The following is a 20,739-nucleotide window of genomic DNA, read 5'->3' as shown; positions in this document are numbered from 1 at the left end:
AGAGCATTACAAATTCTCCACTTATGTATTTGTGGGGCATTGTTTGGCTGCCCTTGAAGGCACTAGACGTCCAATGCATTTTAGCTGGGAGGGGCGAATTAACCAACTCACTCTACCAGTGGTGCTGAAACGCAAGCGTTCAGTTCTCCCAGTTTAAAAGAATTGGACGTCTATTTTTGTCACTGGCAGGAAATTATTGAATTGTAAATACTCTAGTCTCTTATTTGTTCATTTAATTTTTTTTTTTTTTTTTTTTAAGTATTTTCATAAAAAAAAAATAAAAATAAAATAAAAAAACAGTACATATTCAATATGTACTTTGATTAAATAGCTTAAATTAAAAAAGATAAAACTGCAAAGTTTTTATTTTTTCTTTGTTTACATGTTTTGCTTAATTAAAAACAAAAAATAAATATTGTTGTTTTATTTTACTTTAAAAATTAACTGGTGCCCATTACAGTATTTCTGTTTTTATTCAGTTTGTTTTTATTCACATTTTATTTATTGAATCAAAAACACCTATAATAATAATAATAAGAACAATGATAATAATAACATATATAATTATAACAGAGACCTGGCATCCAAATGTATGGACTTGCCATTTTGGGTCAGGTAGGCCACAATGTTAACATTATGTATACTAAAAGTGTGGCATACTGTATAACACAAACTAAAAGTGTGGCCTACTGTATAACACAAAATGTGCCAGGTCTTTATAAGGCAGTTTTTTTTTTTTTTTTAAATTACCAAAAATATTCTTGCCCTTTGAAGAGTTCAACCAACCCCATCTTAAAGGGATCCATGGATAGAAAGACTTTTTTTTTTTTTTAATTCTTAAAACATAAACGTTATTATGAGTTAAAATAATTTGATATTGAAACCCTCTTGATGTTTTCGTTTTTATACAATTTGTAAAATTACATTTAACTAGTAGGTCGCCGTTGTTGTTGACATCACATGGTTTCGCTGCCAGGCTTCCAGAGTATGACTTGAGCAACATAAATATGTCATCTGTTCAACCCTTTCAATTTGAACCCGAGAGGAGCATGAATGAGCATGACAGCACTGTCGATACTTCACAAAACGAGCAGCAAAAGCAAAATTAACAGGAAAGACCCGATGAGACGAGAGTAGGGTAAAAAAAAAAAATGTGTTCTGCCAAAATGTGCTACACCGGTGAAACACAAGATAATACAAGAGACACATTTGACACTCAAAGTACGACCGTGCGCTTTCAACTTGTTTTGTTTAGATGCATACAGACAGAACATACTAAAGATGCCTTAAGAAAATAATTAAACATAGTAATACCAAATAAGGGTGGTTTAAATACGCTATGTGACTAATGTGGACAACAGATCAACAACAACAACAATGCTTGTATGAGAGGGAAACACATGCAAAAAGTATTTTGAGGCAATGAAAAGGTAATAAGACTCAGTAAAAACACAAATAGTAAGTACTCACCGCTTTTAACCGATGAGCGCATGTGTTGGACATCTCGCCACGTAGAAGGAATTGCAACAGTAGTATTCTTCGAGTGACAGTGATAATCTACGTCAGGGGTCCTTAACCATTTTTTGCATCACGGACCGGTCGGATTTGGGTCTTTTTTTCACAGACCGGTGTTTTGTCCAATCTTTCACCCTTATAAAATTTTGCTCCCAAAGCTTTTGTGGCGTTGAAAAAAGCCCTCTTTTATATTCAGTTGGTCTCTCAATGTTATCCAACGGTGCTAAAAAACTACATCATAAACATACATGAGCAACACGAAAATGGCGTAAATTAATGCTTACTGACACGGCGAAGTCGTTAAGAGAGCTGCGTGCTGTTGTTGTGTGCAGCTAACATGGCAAACATAAGTTAATATTCCTTTAAGAAAGTTTGTAGTGTGTACTTTCAAATCGCTGCGTTCGCGCTCATTTTTAACATTACGCGCATGCCAAATTTGTCAAAACACCGGCAATGCGTGGCAGAAAAATACAGCAAATATAAAAAAACATTTGTTTTTAGCCTCGTCGTGTTAAGTGCAGGGAAAATACAACTCACCTGCTGACTCAGTGGGAGGCCTGAGCTTGTTTCATTTAGACGAGATGGTCCCGGGAAGGTGAGAGAAGCCCGCTTCACAAATATACGATGTTGGAAATTGTAGCACAGTTTTCAGTGCTCTCCTAGCGATGTCAGGATATTCCGAAATGACTTTAATCCAGAACCTTGGTAGAGTTGTTGTCTCAAATGTACATTTAAGGTCGCCATGATTTGTGATCTCTACAAGCTGATATGCCTGTTGCATACCTGTATCATATTTTGCTTTTCAAAAGGAGGACACAAATAACAGACATAAATAATCCCTGTTTAGGCTTATATTCAAAGTTTATATGGATCGATAGCATGCACGCACTGTCTGTGCATGTCACACACACACACACGGTTAGTTTGCCCCGACTCTCGGCCGTGTAAGCAATGTTGAAATATTGCTTATATGGAGCAGACAGAAAACCGGTCATTCTCAGGCTTATCCTCAACCCATTTTTATTTTTTATGACTGTTGTCAAGCTCAGCCCTTACCCAAAAGCGGTGTTCACTGCAAGCTAGGCGCTAATAACGCACAGCTGCACCGGTACGGTAACGTCTCTCTCGCTATTTGATGACGTAATTGCTGCATGAAATCCGATTTGGGAGAGTGGACAGTACAGACCGCCGCGACAGTCTGGAAAAATGTGGCCCAGATCGGATTTGAACCACATACGAAAGTGACCCAGCTCGGATTTGAAATGGTCCAGCGACTTGTCACGTTCAGACCGTCAAGTTAATGCCTCACTCGAGTCGGAAAAACACGAAAAAATCTGATTCGTGCATTAAGACCTGTAGTATGAACGTAGCCTTAGTTAACTCTATGGCTGCCATTTAGACTGAGAGGGTCGAACGAACTTTCATTCATTCGAAACCAGAGCATTCACAGTCACTTTCTGATTTTCAGTCCATTTACAGGTCAATTTCTGTTCATTTTAGTGAATTTAAAGGTCGCTTCCAGTTGAGTTTGAGTCATTACCTATTTATTTGGGAGATTCCCGGGCCACTTCCTGTTCTGTAACCCAAAATCAACATGAAGTGACTCATAAAATGCCCCAAAATCAACAGAAGTGACTGAAAATCAACAAAGTAATGATCTGAAATGCTCCAAAATTACCTCGTTGCCTAGCATTGGCTGCCACTGATGGCCATAGACGTTCAATCCGTTTGAAGTGGGAGGGGTGGCAGCGAATGAACGGATGTTCATTCGCTGCCACCCTCCCAGTTCAAATGGATTGGATGTCTGCTCGTGGTCACCTCATTCCAATTCACAACAGAAGGTTGTTTTTCCGTTTATTAGTTGTTTTGTAAACTTAGGTTGGTCTGAGGTCTGAGGTTGATCTTTGGTTGATTTCCTGACCAATGTATCGATAGAGTATAGAGTGTTAGAACTCCGGTGATGTAACAATGAAAACTTTTCAATTGGGACTCATATAAGTCATTGTACCACTATACTTGAATTTCCCAAAAGTTTTGGCGGAAATGTGTTTTAAAAGAGTTTACACATTTAAGTATTGTGCACCAGTGCGTGACAGGAGAGGTGACAACTGAAGCCGAAGACCTCCGACGGGAATGTCTGAGGGCACGGAAGCTGTCAGAGGCAAGAAGACTTTGCTTAGGGAGCACGCTTCCCATTTGATCTGGTTTCTCCCAAAAGCCAACCACAAACACTCCACTGCCAAGTCTTTTAACACCGGCTGTCATCTATTTTGCTGTGGATAAAAGATCTTTGAATTTCTATCATTGAAGTGTCAGGTGGTCAAATTCAGGCTTGCAAAATTCTTTGTTTCTCCCTGTTAGGAGGACGACTGAAATCTGCTTTGTGGATTTTCAGTGAGCCAGTGACTTTGCTGAGCCAATTTCTGCCTCCTTGCGCTGTAAACACATGATTTTATCCTCACCAGATGATTCGTCCTTATTTTTCTCTGCAACAGAGGGACTTTCCAGAGCAGTGTCTTTGTCGTGCTGTAGGTTTATTGCCCTGAGACGGTGCAAAATTGTATTAGAATGACTTTCAGATCTCTATTCTGAACCCATCCCCCCGTTTCCTTTTAATTTCCACTAAAAGCGGGAATTTGTTGGTTAAAATATGACACCAATAAACCACTGCCAGCTCTTCCTGGTCAAAATGGATTGGATGTCTAGCACCATCAATGGCACTAAATACTTGAGTGTTCGCTGCTAGTCCTTCCAGTTGATATTAATTGCACATCTATTGTGGTCAGGGGCAGTCAATGAGTTAATATAATGACTTTAGTGTCATTGGGGGCCATAACCACTGTGCATTTGTGTTTTTATATATATTCTATTCATATCAATTAATTTATCACTAGTAGATGTCCAATCCATTTGAACTGGTTTGTTCATTCGGTGCCACCCTCCCAGTTCAAATGGATTGTACGTCTATCACCATCGATGGCAGCCAGTGAGTTGAGTATGGCTGCCATAAATCCCATTAAAGTTGCCCAAAATAGAGACAAGATTGTAATTCCTACTGAGAAATGAGAAAGTAAGACTAGCTCGAATCTTAAAGGGAACCTCAGACTTAAAGACTTGTAGGCTCTAATAAGCCACAATTATTCTCTTTCACTAAAAGTTATTAGAAACACATAAAATATTGCCATTGATTTAAAAATCTATAATATTTAGTACATGTTTTGACCTACGGAGGGCACCATGTTTTATGGACACCCGTATTTTCTTCAGGCATCTTCATCTCGTCTGTATGCATCTAAACAAAGGAATCTGAAAGTGAGTGTCAAATTCGGCTCTTGTAGGACGTTTTGTCGGTGTAGCACATTTTGGCAGAACTCCGTTTTTTTTCCTACTCTTGTCTCATCCTGTCTTTCCTGTTCATTTTGCTTTTGCTGCTCGTTTTGTGAAATATCGGCAGTGCTTGGGTCATGCTCATTAATGTTCCTCTCGGCGTCAAATTGAAAGGGTTGAACAGATGACATGTTTATGTCGCTAAAGTCATACTCTGGAAGCCAGGCAGTGTAACCATGTGATGTCACTGCCAACAACAATGGCGACCTACTAGCTAAACTAATTTTGTATAAAAACGAAAACATAAGACGGGTTTCAATATGAAATATTTTTAACTCATTGTAAAGTTTATCTTTTAAGAACTACAAGCTTTTCTGTCTGTGGATCCCTTTAAGAATTCCTTGGGTTTTAAAAGAGTGCTGTACATCCCTTTAAAACTCCTTTGGTTGAAATAAGATTTGCGTGCAGCTAAGCATCTTGAAATCAAGCTAGTGTACTTGCCAATGTACTTTCCTGAACATTCTCCTTCAATTGCAGAAAGCGGAAATCGCTGTGGCCCCTTTGACAATCACGTTGGTCCGGGAGGAGGTGATTGACTTTTCCAAGCCCTTTATGTCACTGGGCATTTCCATAATGATCAAAAAGCCCCAGAAATCCAAACCGGGGGTGTTCTCCTTCCTGGACCCGTTGGCCTACGAGATCTGGATGTGCATCGTGTTCGCCTACATCGGCGTGAGCGTGGTGCTCTTCCTGGTCAGCCGCTTCAGCCCGTACGAGTGGCACACCGAGGAGCCCGAAGAGGGCACCGACGGTCCGCCAAGTGACCAGCCCCCCAATGAGTTTGGCATCTTCAACTCCCTCTGGTTCTCCCTGGGCGCCTTCATGCAGCAGGGCTGTGACATCTCGCCCAGGTAAGAAATTGAAGCCTTATCGTACGCATTCACATACACCCGGAAAGATGTGCTGAATTGGTGTAATGTGGGAGGTATTTTCCCTGTCGAAGGTTATACTACAGTAGCAAGCAAAAAAATATCCCCTATAATTTTAACGTGTAAAAATATCAGAAGAAATCCTATAAGACTTGCACAAGTTCAAGAAAGAAAAATCCCATGAAGGCTGTGCAAGTCATTCATTCATTCATTGGTCCGAATATAAAACGGCCCTGATTATAAGACGACCCCATCTTTTTCAAGACTGAAGTTTGAAAAAAAGACTTTTTGAACACCAAATTAATTTTTATTCAGAGAATAATTACAGTACATCTGAAAAAATGATTATAACAATATATTTGAAGTAAAAAGCATGTGATTTTGCCTCATTCAAATCTTAATATCTGAACTTTTAAATATGTAAACTAAAGTGCAATCACACTCGTAAATGAATGGCTTCTGGTTTTTTGAAATGTAAATAAACCAATCTATTGTGATAAAACAACAAAATTGCAATAACTGCTTTAACCATCAAACTGAGGTCTAACTGTAACTGTAGTCTTGAAACAAATCTGAATAAGGAAAAACATTGCAATAAAATAATGCAAACTGGTTAAACTTGAGAGTAGCTGAGATCTGTCATGACAGAACATTACTCAAGTTCAGCATTCGCTTCAATGTTATCTGGCTCCATCTAGCGTCGTGAATGGGTATAATGTCTAGACCGCGAATATAAGACGACCCCCACTTTTTCAGTCTTATTTCAATGCAAAAAACACTGTCTTATATTCGGGCCAATACGGTATATAAAGCAGTGTTGTTTTAATCAAAAATTACGCTTACGAAAATATTTCGTCGACGATTTTTTTCATGACGATTACGTCAGGATGATGCACTAAAAAATGTGGTTTGGAAGACTAGAACATAACTAGAGGAATGCCAGTTTTCGCCTGACGAAACGGCAACGAGACGAAAATGTGAAATCGTTTCTGTCATACAGTATGTTCACAATCCCTGACATTTTCATATTGTACGTGAAGTACTTCAGCTTGCATTGGAGCTGTGTTTGGGTCTTGTCACTCATGTTAGATGTGCTGCACTGCTCCCTTACTCTCCTCACCGGAGTTTTGGATGTGTCTCAAGCTAGGCTGCGCTCCATCTTGCATGTTTGGAAACACGGTATGATTTGTTTTCTTATATTGGCAAGAGAGAATCTGCAATGCTGCTTATGTATTTAAAGGTCTGTGCTAAGTAATCATCAGACACTAAATGTAACTCATTGCATTAACATTAGCATTAGCTTCAGAATAGCGAGCGTCATCTTAAAACAGTCTAAAGTGGCCAGTCTAAAGAAGAGCCACTTGGCTTTTTCTGGTCAGTGTGGGTCTAGAGGAGACCCAGTTGGCGAAATAGCATTTATTAGACGCTCTTTATAGTCACCCATCGGAGGCTAATTTCTCTGGCTAGACTCTAAGCAAAGCAAAAAAAAAAAAAAAAAAATACAATACATACAGTTTCTTCTAAGTGTGCACTGCTTGTCCTGCTGAGTGTATTATCATCACCAATTTAGCATTGTCTTTGTAGACGCTACAATATTTGCTCGTCTGTCTATCTTCATTCGAAATTGTTGTAAACCTTGATTTATCTTTAGTCTAAAACTTGTTAATTTTACATGCGAAATTTTTTTTGCGTAATTGTTGAGTAAAACTGGATGAAGACGAACACATGTTGAAATGACTAAAATATGACAAAACTAATAAGTATTTTCATCCCGAAGACTAAGACAAAAATTACTAGGACTGCCAAAAACAACACTGATACATTGTAAATGCCTTTCAACCATGCAGATAAACATAAGCCTTACTCTTAAGTCCCATAAAAGCTGCAGAGGGAAACAATAGACTACCATAAAAAGATTAAAATAAAAATCCCTTTAAAGTTGATTGAAAAATTTATATGAGAGAGCCATAAATTGTTCAAATTAAAGTAGGTGTAAAGTGTCAGGGCTCCAGACTGCGACCAACTGGTTGCAGAAGAAAAAGAAGGTGGAGGCTGGCGATGTGTGGACTCTGTGGAGCGGGTTATAATTAGGGTAGCGCAAAAACTTGACAGCACTTGCAAACAATTGTGAAAAGGATAATGAGGCTAGGTTCACACCGCAGGTCTTAATGCACGAATCTGATTTTTTCATGTTTTTCCAACTCAAGTGAGGCATTAACTTGACGGTCTGAACGTAAAAAGTTGCATAGAAGTGGACAATTTGAAATCCAATCTGGGTCCCTTTCGTATGTGGTTTAAATCCGATCTGGGCCACATTTTTCCAGAATGTGGTGGCGGCTTGAATTGTCAAGTCTCCCAAATCAGAATTCATGCAGCAATTACGTCAGCAAAGAGAGAGAGTGGCAGGCAGGACGGCTGCGATGTAGCTGTGCATTACAGTTAGCGGTTAGCTTGAACTCACCTTTAATGCAGGAGGTGGGCTTGACCACAGTCATAAAAAAATAAAATGAAGAAAAGGATAAGCCTAATAATGCTCAATTTTCTTTCTGCGCGCTTTGAACTTGAACAGGCTCGATGGGCAAAGGCAGTCTGAACGGGCATGCCAAAAAACAGATGTGACAAAAAATCAGAATTGTGCATTTAAGTGCGTATGACAGGATAAAAAAAAAGTCTTAAATAGCATTATTATGTGAATTAGAATCATATTTTTGACGATTCGACTATATACAACAATTTAGCAAAGCGCAGATGACGAGAAATTACGGTAGTCTTTTAATCTGCCGGTTAGCCACGCCTACCATTATAGGGCTCTAGTGTCCCCAACAGGTGGATGACGTCAGTGGGAGAATGGGCTCATTGGTTTTACTATTCAGCCCATTGAGGGGGAATTATTCAGAATGAGGAAAACGCGACGAAGAGAGACGCAAAATGTCATTGTTTCAGTCTCTCTATTCCAGTATTTTTACAAGATATTCTTTTTATCCAAGTATTTTTCCTCAATAACTAAATAAATGGCATGGTCATGACAAATAACAGTCTTGTGCTAAATGGAATATGAAATAATAAAAATGCATTTATTCAGGACGACATGGCAAAATTACTCAATAATGGTCAAAACTGTCGACGTCACCTTTACTGTCGCACCTCCCGAACGATATTTTATGACACCTAAATCGGACATATGTCATTCCCCTTCCCCGGCTTCGGAGAATGTAAACAAACCGAGAGGTGTGACAGCTAGCCGACATGCTAACCTGAACCGAGTGATGTTTCAAAGTCTTCGAAGCGGAAAATCACACATAACTAGCTCGGATCATTTCACATGACGACTGGGTTGTCGATTGTCTTCGCCGATCGGCAACCCGCCCGGAGGCGAACAAGTTAGAGCTCGTCGTTCGCCTGCGGAGGGCACAGGGCTCGTTTGCGGGGAAGCAGCTGGACAATGACTGCAGGACAATCCGGCCGATGTCGGAGGAGCGTGTAGCTGCCAAATGGTTAACACGAATATGGCAAAATAACGCATTACTACACGGCAAAGTCATAAACAGCGAGAGACTCATAGGAGGGCGGCTGCAGTTGTTATGCAGCTAATAGAGGTGTGCATCGGCACTGCCCTCACGATTCGATTCGATTACGATTCGGAGGGCCACGATTCGATTCGATTCAGAGGGCCACGATTCGATTCGGTTCGATTCGGCAATGCATCATGATGCATTAAAGCCTGGGATGCATTAAAATGCTAAAGCAAAGCATATTTTTCGTGAATCATGAGGCAACACAAGCGGTCAGACATTAAACACCTTTTTATAGGCTCTTGTGTCATTCCTGGTTGTAGTCAAATGAAAATAGTAATATATATATAAATAAAATAAAAAACATCACAGCATTTAATTAGTGCTTTGAATGAGACCAGGGCTTTCTTTTTTTTTTTTTTTACATACAGTAGCAGCCTTTCATTTTTTACACACCGCATAAGTTTGGTCAAGTTTCCCACCAACCTCATAGAAGCCAAAATGTCTCCATATGCCTGCTTTCAATGTCTTTGGTGCGTCAATAATCTTTCGCGCTCCCTCTTTCTCCGCTTCAGCCATTGTTGTTATGTCTTATCTCTCTGCTTTCTCGAGTGCCACTGTGCAATTGCGCATGTCTGTGACGTTACTCCCGTGAGGAAGCAGATTTGGGTTCCTCGTCCCCCCTGCATTGCTTGTACAGTAGCTCCCTCTACAGGTAAACATGAGAATAATAATACAAATGGGGAAACCAAATCCATTGCATCACCGGAAGATTTTTGAACGGATTTATATATTTTAATATGTGCTGAATCGATTCGGCTTGTTGCCCGCATCGAATCGGATCGTCCATGGCCCGCATCGGGATGCATCGCCGCATCGATTATTGTTGACACCAGTAGCAGCTAACATGACAATATGTGTATGAGGAGAGCATTTTACATGCCCATCCATCATCAAACGTAAGTAGTCCTATATTTAAAGAAAGTTTGTAGTGTTTAACTTTGTAATCGTTGTATTTGCGACTATTCTTAACACAAAGTTGCAATTTCTGATCGTTTGAAAAATTTGACAGAACACCGGGCACATGAAGAGGGCAATAGGCCGAGTATAGTGTTCTCCCGGCGGGGGGATGTGTGACAAGCAGCCGGTCGTCGGCCGAGGGGACAAGGAGCATGTCAGCCACAAAATGCAAGCCACCTATATAGTAAAATGATCTCAGTATTTGACATAACAAGTCCCTCCAGAAACTGTAGCTCCTCCAGAACTCAGCAGCACGCCTCATCACTCGAACTCCCGCAACACACCACATCACCCCCATCTTCCGTCAACTTCACTGGCTTCGCGTCAAACAAAGACTCAATTACAAGATCCTCATCATCACCTTCAAAACACTCCATGGCCTGGCCCCTCCCTACCTTTGCGATCTACTCCGTTTAAACAATCCAACCCGTTCACTTCGCTCTACCACTATTCTTCCCCTCTCCGTCCCCCGTGTCTGTCTCTCCACCTTTGGTTCCAGAGCTTTTAGTCAGTGTGCCCCCCAGCTCTGGAACTCCATACCCCCTGATCTTCGCAGCATATCTACTCTATCACTTTTCAAATCCAGACTGAAAACACACCTGTTCACTCTTTCTTATCCACCGTAACACTTAGCTCTATTATATTTCTATATCTTTTTTTTTTGTGCTTTTGATCTTTTATCCTTTTAATACTTTTTTATCGTACTGTGATTCCATGTCTCTTGTGAAGCGTATTTGTGTGGTTTGAAAAGCGCTCTAGAAATAAAACGTATTATTATTATTATTATAACACAAAACACAATGCTTACTCACTTCCTCGTAAGTCCCATGGTCCCACAGTAGAAGGGCTTGTTTTGGTCAGAATCCACCGGTGAATGGGAACCTTTTGAAATACCCCAAAAAGGCGCACACGCCTCTCCCTCGTACAGCAAATTTTTTCTGCAGCCGTTTGGCTGGCGTGATGCGAAAAATAAACGAATTAATCCGCAAAATCAGCTGAATCCATACAACAGTACAGCTGTATAATGAAAAGGACTCCTTCTCCCGTACACGTCACTGCGCCCTCTTCCTCAATGCAAGACCGAAGCCGGAAGTCTGTCATTTTCATAGCGCGGGATTAAAAAAATTGAATAAATATATCGATCGCTTCTTCACGCATCCAAGTAGTCCATTTCATTCAAGAGCATTTATTATGAAATAACCCTGCTTTTTCATGTCACAGGCACTTTAAGACTTGCGGTATGAACCTAGCCTAAGAGACTACTTTCTTTCCAACAAACGCGCCGGAAATGTTTCAAAGGAGGCCAACGGGGGGAATAAGTCCGACTCGGGACACACGAGAGGCGATGAGCGATGGCAAAATGCAAAAGTCATCGATGCTGAGTTGAAAGCCAACACACAGGGTGCGATGCGACTGCAGCGGCAAGCCACACGCACAGCACTCTGCCTCTCTGATTAGTTATGAATTTGGAGGGCATTTTAAAATTTCCAGTCTTTTCTGAGTGCCAACAACTTCCCATTCTGCTGTTTTTTTATTTATGTCCTGGAAATCAGGCCGAGAGGTATCATAAAGTTTGTCCTGGCCGCACACTGCTAAAATAATATGTCCCTCCATGTTGACAAAGTGTGGCGTGTGGATGTCAATTTCCGGGTTGGCCAGTGTCCTCGCAGATGATTTGTCGATCAGTAAATCCGTTGCTGATTGGTTGTAGTGGCAGGTGACAGCGACAGAAATAGAACAAAGTTCCCATGTTCACCTAATTTTTAAGCAGTATCCTAGCTGATGTAAAAACTGATAGAAAATAAAATATAGATTCATAGGTTTGTAGTTTTATGCATTTATTATGAAGTATTTATCTGTTGAACAGTGAAAATTAGGAAAACTTTGCCTGTCGACTTACAGTGTGCGCCCCTGAATCTTGTGCTCGCGCCCCTAAAATTTTAAGTTAGGGGCCATGTGCTCTTGTTCGTCTGGAGCCTTGAGTCTATTACTACATTCCAAATTTGCACATTTTAAAATAAGGTTTTCTATAAATCCCCAAGTCAATTTAGACTTGGAATAAATCCTTAACGCGTCATCCATGTCAAATAGGTTAAAATGAGCATAAATCAACTCAAAAGATATGCACATTAACTTACTTTTAAAAATCTCTTCAAAATGACTCCAATTAAAGCAGGACAACTCTTGAGGATCTTTGCTCCGGGATCTTTTTGTGCGTCATCACATATTGACTTACGTACTTTGTACAACTGGGAGGGAGCCTGCCCTTTCTTTAAAGCCTTTCTTAGCTGTCTGAATAGCTTCAGCCAGCTTAAAGTTTCACCAAAATAAATTGTCCTAGCTATTTTAAGACTCCACTCTGCTTGCTCCCCTCATTCCAGTGAGTCTTTCCGATTAATTGTGCTCTTATCTGTGCTAAACCCAGATGGATCTCCTACTGTAATGGAGTTAGTTAGATAGCGTCCACCCTCCAACCTCCCCGAGTAATGTTGCCGTCATAAATTTGTATTGGAACTTTATCGCTCACAAAACCACCTTTAAAGGGAACCTCGGACTTAGAGACTTATAGACTCTAATAATACAAAATTGTTCTCTTTTACTAAAATATCTTATTAGAAACATATAAAATATTGCCATTGATTTAAAAATCTATAATATTTATTACATGTTTTGACCTAAAGAGGGCGCCATGTTTTATGCATGGAATGGAGGCTCAGAATGATGACGTAGATTGTCAGTCTCACTAGACAAACACTACTGAGTTATTCAAATTCTACGCGGCGAGACGTCCAACACATGCACACATGGATTATAAGCGGCGAGTACTTACTATTTGTGTTTTTATTGAGTCTTTTATTACCTTTTCATTGCCTCAAAATACTTTTTGCACGTGTTTCCCTCTAATACTTTTGAGCATTGTGTTTTCTTGTGATAGCTTTAAAGCAGATTGTTGATCTGTTGACCATATTAGTCATGCAGCATATTTAAACCACCCTTATTTGATATTACTACATTTAAGTATTTTCTTAAGGCATCTTTAGTATGTTCTGTTTGTATGCATCTAAACAAAATATGCTTAAAGCGCACGGTGTTACTTTGGGTGTCAAATTCACCTCTTTTAGGACTTTTCACCGGTGTCTTTACATAATGCTTTTGCTACTGTGATTGCATCCGGCTCGAAGGACCAATTTAATGTCAAGTTCAAATATACAGTAGTACCTCTACATATGAAGTTAATTCGTTCCTGGACCTTGTTTGTAAGTCGAAATGGTCATACGTCGAGAAGGATTTTCCCATAGGAATACATTATAATTCCATTAATTCGTTCCAAAGCCCAAAAACCTACACTAAATCTTAATAAATACTGCTGGTACCATTACAAATGGCAATTAAACATAACAAAACAAATAAGTTATAGATTATAAATAAAAATAAAATAAAAATTATTATTCCTGTAAATAATGTAACGAATCGGATTCTAATGTGGTGGACACTTTCTGCTGTACCTGAACGCTCCGTGGGGCTGACGTCACAGTGAGATACAGTGGGGCAAATAAGTATTTAGTCAACCACTAATTGTTCAAGTTCTCCCACTTGAAAATATTAGAGAGGCCTGTAATTGTCAACATGGGTAAACCTCAACCATGAGAGACAGAATGTGGGGGAAAAAAAAAAAAACTGAAAATCACATTGTTTGATTTTTAAAGAATTTATATGCAAATCATGGTGGAAAATAAGTATTTGGTCAATACCAAAAGTTCATCTCAATACTTTGTTATGTACCCTTTGTTGGCAATAACAGAGCCCAAATGTTTTCTGTATCTCTTCACAAGCTTTTCACACACTGTTGCTGGTATTTTGACCCATTCCTCCATGCAGATCTCCTCTAGAGCAGTGATGTTTTGGGGCTGTCGTTGGGCAACACAGACTTTCAACTCCCTCCACAGATTTTCTATGGGGTTGAGATCTGGAGACTGGCTAGGCCACTCCAGGACCTTGAAATGCTTCTTACGAAGCCACTCCTTTGTTGCCCTGGCTGTGTGTTTGGGATCATTGTCATGCTGAAAGACCCAGCCACGTCTCATCTTCAGTGCCCTTGCTGATGGAAGGAGATTTTCCCTCAAAATCTATCGATACATGGCCCCATTCATTCTTTCCTTTACACAGATCGTCCTTGTCCCTATGCAGAAAAACAGCCCAAAGCATGATGTTTCCACCCCCATGCTTCATAGTGTGTATGGTGCAATTCAGTATTCTTTTTCCTCCAAACACGAGAATCTGTGTTTCTACCAAAAAGTTGTTTTTTTTAAAAAATTTCATCTGACCATAACACATTCTCCCAATCCTCTGGATCATCCAAAAGCTCTCTAGCGAACCACAGACGGGCCTGGACGTGTACTTTCTTCAGCAGGGGGACACGTCTGGCAGTGCAGGATTTGAGTCCCTGGCGCATTGTGTTACTGATAGTAGCCTTTGTTACTGTGGTCCCAGCTCTCTGTAGGTCATTCACTAGGTCCCCCCGTGTGGTTCTGGGATTTTTGCTCACAGTTCTTGTTATCATTTTGACGCCACCGGGTGAGGAGGGAGTTGAAAGTCCGTGTTGCCCAACAACAGCCCCAAAACATCACTGCTCTAGAGGAGATCTGCAGGGAGGAATGGGCCAAAATACCAGCAACAGTGTGTGAAAAGCTTGTGAAGAGTTACAGAAAACATTTGGCCAAAGTATTGAGATGAACTTTTGGTAATGACCAAATACTTATTTTCCACCATGATTTGCAAATAAATTCTTTAAAAATGAAAAAATGTGATTTTCTGGGGTTTTTTCCACATTCTGTCTCTCATGGTTGAGGTTTACCCATGTTGACAATTACAGGCCTCTCTAATATTTTCAAGTGGGAGAACTTGCACAATTCGTGGTTGGCTAAATACTTATTTACCCCACTGTAGGTCGGTGCAGTAAAGATAATCCTTTTGTTTTCTTGAGAGCACAGTCAACTGCGGAGGACAATGGTCTTTTTGTGTTGGATGAGTTCTTAAATAAATGATAAAAGCGTGACGAAGCTGGCGATTTCCTTGGCGATGTTACCACAATAATAACCTAATCACCTTAACTTATAAAGACTGGCGAACGGTGGTCGGAAGAGGATCTTGGAGCTGTATTGTTGAGCCAGTTCATGGATGCACACCCCACGAGATCAGAGATCAGTAAAAAATAAATAAATAAATAAATAAATAAATAACAAGACGGGCAAACAGAGGGGAAAAACTGGGCTCAGTGTCCAGTTCTAGCAGCATGAACTAGGCATCCAGAGAAGTAACGTTTGATGGAATTGTTCAATCTTTTTGAAGAGAGCCGAGGGGTGGGACGTTGGATCTATTGGCTTGCAGGGCGTCGGTCTTTGGATCAGGCAAAAGAGTTCATCTTTGGTTGGTCAGGGCAACGCTGATCATATTCTGTCCGCATCAGTTTAGAACGTTATGTCCATCAATTATCATATGGTGAGGGTGTGACATGGTTTGGTCAACTGGCAGCATTTTATTTTGTTTATTTATTTTTTTAGGTCTTTTGTCTGCCACACAAACATTCTTCTCATGCACTCACATTTGAGATGTCTTTTATTGTTGCTTACATTATTGTTTTAATATTTTATGTACAAAATCAATAGAAGCAGGCATGTCTGTGATTATTCATTAGCACATTAGCAAAAATACCATCTTTGTTTAGACACAGAAACACATGCTTTTATTTTGACATGAGCGCTGTTAAACCGATTTCAATTTGTGATTTGTGGAATCGGGTGCATGCACAATTGCACTTGGCTCTTCTTCATGTCTGCAGTCAGCTACAAACCTCCGTCAGTAGTACTTTGTCCGCCATGTCTCTCTCTCTGTTGTTGCATAACGGTAATCCATTGAGATTTGCACATATGTAAATGAAAACACAGATACATAGTACAGTATGAACAAGATTTTTTGTTGATTTAAAAAAAAAAAAAAAAAAAAGATTCATATGTGTATATTATTCATTTATTTATTTGGCAAATGGGTGGGTAAAATTAATGATTTGGCCAAAAATATACTGGTCTTGCCCACACGAGATCTATTTACTGTGAATGTGGCTCGTGAACCAAAATGAGTTTGACACCTCTGGTCTAGATAATCCCTATTCTAATCTCTATTTCACAGGATTAAGAGAAAAAATACTGTAAATCAAAATGTCCAACTAAAGCCCCCCCCTCAAATTAACAAAACGATAAAATTAGGGTTGTTCCGATAATGTGCTTTTGCTCCTGATCCGATCCCGATCGTTTTAGTTTAAGTATCTGCCGATCCCGATATTTCCCAATCCAACTGCTTTTTTTTTTTTTTTTTTGCTCCTGATTCAATTCCAATCATTCCCGATAATTTTTCCCGATCATATACATTTTGGAAATGCATTAAGAAAAAAATGAATAAAACTCGGACGAATATATACATTCAAGATACAGTACATAAGTACTGTATTTATTTATTATGACAATAAATCCTCAAGATGGCATTTACATTTTTAACATTCTTTCTGTGAGAGGGATCCACGGATAGAAAGACTTGTGATTCTTAAAGGATAAATGTGACTTTGTAAATTGTGACTAAATATTGCCAACTAGTGTATTTGTTGAGCTTTCAGTAAATGATACTGCAGCCAATTAACTATTCTGCCCAAATGCATCATGGGAAGTGAAACCATGACTGCGTAGGGGCACCAATTGATATATCTTCTCTGCGTTGGGAAAGAAAATAGGGTGTTAAGAAAATGATCAACTTCTACCTTTCTTCCCCACATTGCCTCCCACGATTTTTAATTGCTGAGAGAGGGACTGTAAGGCTTTAGTCAAATAAAAAAAGGCTCCAAAGGCTATCAAAATTCTCTCGACTCATTATACGCTGCCTTTTAGCTCTAATCATAGGTAAAACGGGGCCTTAATAGATTGAACGTGACAATGCGTGAGTGGGTCTTGCAGCGCATGTGTTAATTATTTAACGTGATTAATTTTTAAAAATAAATTACCGCCGTTAATGCAATAAATTTGATAGGCATGTCTGATATTTTTTTGCCGATTCCGATACTTTGAAAATGACATGATCGGACCCATCAATCGGGACATCTTTAGATAAAATGATCTTTTATGTTGTAGCAGTCTGACTCCTACTTCCTTTCTTTTCTGATGTTTTTGCCTCCCTTTCCTCCTCTCAATTTATTAGCAAACATTGAAAGCGATAGACGTCTAATCCATTTGAACTGGAAAGGCTGACAGCCAGCTGTTCAAACGGATTGGATGTCTACTGGTGATGAACTAATTTCATTTAAGAGCCACATGTTCGGACGTCTATCATCGTCAATGGCACTGAATGAGTTCATAAGGGTTAATGCCATTTTTCTGCTCCTCCAAGGCAGCCTGTAATAATGAATCTGGTGATTAATATGATGGTCTCTGGTGGTAATGTCTCCGTGGAAACGGGCTAAAAAGGGAGATTAAATTAAACGGTTGACACAATAGCTGCTTCCCTTTTCAGGGATGTGGACTTTTTTCGTCTGAGATGTCTCACGCATGTAATTATGGAGGCGCACCGATATGGATTTGAAATGTTGAAGGGGTACTGAACTGATCGCAATCCAATAGAGCATGCTTTTTCTTACTGAGGGAAACAAGTGAAATGTTAAAGCATCTATGAATATCTGATCCAAAACATACTTTGAAACCAACTCAATATTCTTTATTTCCAAGTTCGGTCTCCTGATCCCTACCCAATTGAAAATGTATTTCTGTTCGCTCTTTCACTTCTCTGCGCATTTGCTTCCTTCAAATGGAATCCTGCCACTGACAATAGAGCCAATAGTAAAGGCAGGCAGAACCGCAAACATTCAGTAAAAAGGAAAAAATGCATGCTCACATTCAGATATGATAAACCTGAGAAATGGCTGACTTCTACTCTTTCTATACATTTATAGGACACTCATTGGACTGACTAGATGCCATGATTACACATTGATATAATTAATGTATAACCGAGACCTGGCTTCCATGTATGGACATAATATATTGGGTCATGTAGACCACACAAAATGTTAATACTGGCGCCCAAATGACCTAAAATGTGGCATCTACTAATGTGGACACCATGTCTTTGTTTTTGAAATTACCAAAACTAGTTACAGGTAGTCCCTGGGTTACGAATGAGTTCCGCTCCTATGCTGGTGACGAAACCCGAATTTCCCCATATGTCGGAATTAATTCTTTAGGTACCTCTGTATACACCCTATATCTCAAAATAATTATCCAAAAACATGTGTTATATGTTATTTTAATAGGATTAATTAAAACAAGATACTGTACTCACCATCAATGCTGAGAGGTGTTACTGTTAAGCCCCTTTCAGACATACGCGGAACTACGGTTAAATCCCAGGATTTTTTTTTTTAAACCTGTCCTGTTCAGCTGTTTGACACGGAGGATGGAAGTCTGAGTGTCCAGTTGGTCTGAACAGTTTTAATGTTTCACATTGGACTATGACAAACTCCAACTCCAACCATTGTGATCATTCAACATACCTCGTTTATTAAGACAAGCAGTGAACAGGAACAGAAGAAGAGAAGGAGAGAGAGAAGAAACACAAACAACAACTAGAAATACATTGAACGCCTACACTAACTATGAATATGTTGGTATTATCGTCAGCTAGATGTATTTCCGATTGACACTATGTGGAGGGCCTGTTAACCAGGGAAAGAGGGGAGGGGGTTCTAGAAGATTGGGAGGGGTGGAGTGTACACAAATCAGTCCTGTGATCTAGAACCCAGTAATAGGGTGAATCCCTTGTGAGCACTGCTCATCCCTCCTCCCGATGCCCAGCAAAAGGGCCATCGTCACCCCCCATGGATCAAGGGTTGTCCCCTGGGCCACCCGTGCCCCCATCACCCAGGCCTTCAGGGATGAGAAGAGGGGACGCACCACCAACCCCCGCCCGCCCACTCGGCCTGGGAGCCACTGCCACAGCCCCCCAACCGGCACTGCACATCGCGGGACACCCACCCAACGGCCCACCAGGGCAGGGCCCCCCGCTGGAGCAGGTGACACCCAGCCGGCACACCAGTGTCCAGCCAGCAACCTGCGCCGGGCGCATACCCAGACAGTGTAGAGAGGGGAAAGTGGAAGCAGGAGAGCACTGAGGAGCAGCCGCAGGGCGACACGAGATCAGACCCCCGACCTCCCCCACTCCCACGGCCGGCATCCCAGGCAGATGGGGGGGCCACGCTCCGGGTGCCACGCCATAGAGAAAAAGTGTGGGACCCTGGCAGCCATTACCCAGCACCGTGATGGGATTGTGTGGGGAGGGTAGTCCAATGTATGCTTTGAAATAGGAGAGCTCGGCCTGGGGCAGTGGGACAGCTGCATGTAATTTTCGCAATATTGTTTTTTTGGCTATCGTTTAACTTGCCACTAGTGGACGGGTTTGATCATTTGAGATATTCACTGTATTCAGTCCCGGAATTTACGATTTATGACAACATAAACTAAAATATCATTGCGGGGTGATCATCGTTTCCACTTTCTTCGCAGTAAGAAGAAAATCGGTAAACAAACATTGCAAACTAAACCCTAACCACCATTAATATGGCAAACTGGAAAGATATCTAAATTAAACTGAAAAAAATAACGAAATTAAATTGCTACTGGATCTCAGACCCGAGGAAGAGACAGCCCATCATCCATCTTTGGTTTATTGTGTTGCCGATGCTGACCAAAGATGACGTCATGTTCGGGTTAAAAATCCCTCCACCCGCCATACCTGCACAGAGAGCTCCAAGTGGCCAACACGAGACGAGTCTGAAAGTGTCCGACCCCAGTAATTCCTGGTGCATGTCCCCATTTCTGAAAGCCATGACAGAGGTAAATCCCACGTCACATTACACGAGAATTTAGCGGGATATAAGTCTGAAATGGGCTTTAAGCGACAAAAAAAATATGACTGAAGACAAAATGATGAACGATACTCCGGCGTCGTAAAGTCAAATCACTTAAGTTGAGTACATCGTAACCCGTCGACTACCTGTATTTGCTCTATGAAGGGTTAAAGCAATGTAATTGCACAGTCCTTAAAAACTGAGTCAGTCACCTGACTGCAACCTTATAGAGAATTTTTCCCACTTACTGAAGACATGAGAAAAAATCTCTACAATGAAGGATTGGCATAGCATCTCCAGGGATACAAACGTTAAAATTTGCCAGTTTCCACTTGATCAAACAGAACATCTGAGGCATTCTACTCATCTATAGGCTTCCCATTATTCCCGAGCCCAACGCCAGTTAGCTTTCTCATTCAGCTGGAACGCCGCACAGCTGTTCTTTTCTGCGCTTTTTTTCCCCCTCCACCGCTGCCATCATCGGAACTCGAGT

The 20,739-nt window shown here is 40.6% G+C and overlaps 1 protein-coding gene across 5 annotated transcripts in view; it reads left to right on the top strand.

The window, feature by feature from the left end:
* Nucleotides 1-20,739, top strand: part of LOC130906286 (glutamate receptor 4) — a 226,358-nt gene that overhangs the window by 163,478 nt on the left and 42,141 nt on the right. For all 5 annotated transcript variants that reach the window (XR_009061281.1, XM_057820452.1, XM_057820451.1 and 2 more), the window contains exon 11: nucleotides 5,380-5,753. Coding sequence is in view for 4 of the 5 variants with exons in the window: in XM_057820452.1 (XP_057676435.1) it covers nucleotides 5,380-5,753 (374 nt within the window). In the remaining variant the exon portion in view is untranslated. The remainder of the gene's footprint in view (nucleotides 1-5,379; nucleotides 5,754-20,739) is intronic.

This window comes from Corythoichthys intestinalis, chromosome 18 (assembly GCF_030265065.1).
Source record: "Corythoichthys intestinalis isolate RoL2023-P3 chromosome 18, ASM3026506v1, whole genome shotgun sequence".
Lineage (NCBI taxonomy): Eukaryota > Metazoa > Chordata > Actinopteri > Syngnathiformes > Syngnathidae > Corythoichthys > Corythoichthys intestinalis.
The sequence above is the reverse complement of the archived record's forward strand: the minus strand, read 5'-3'. Positions and strand labels throughout refer to the sequence as shown.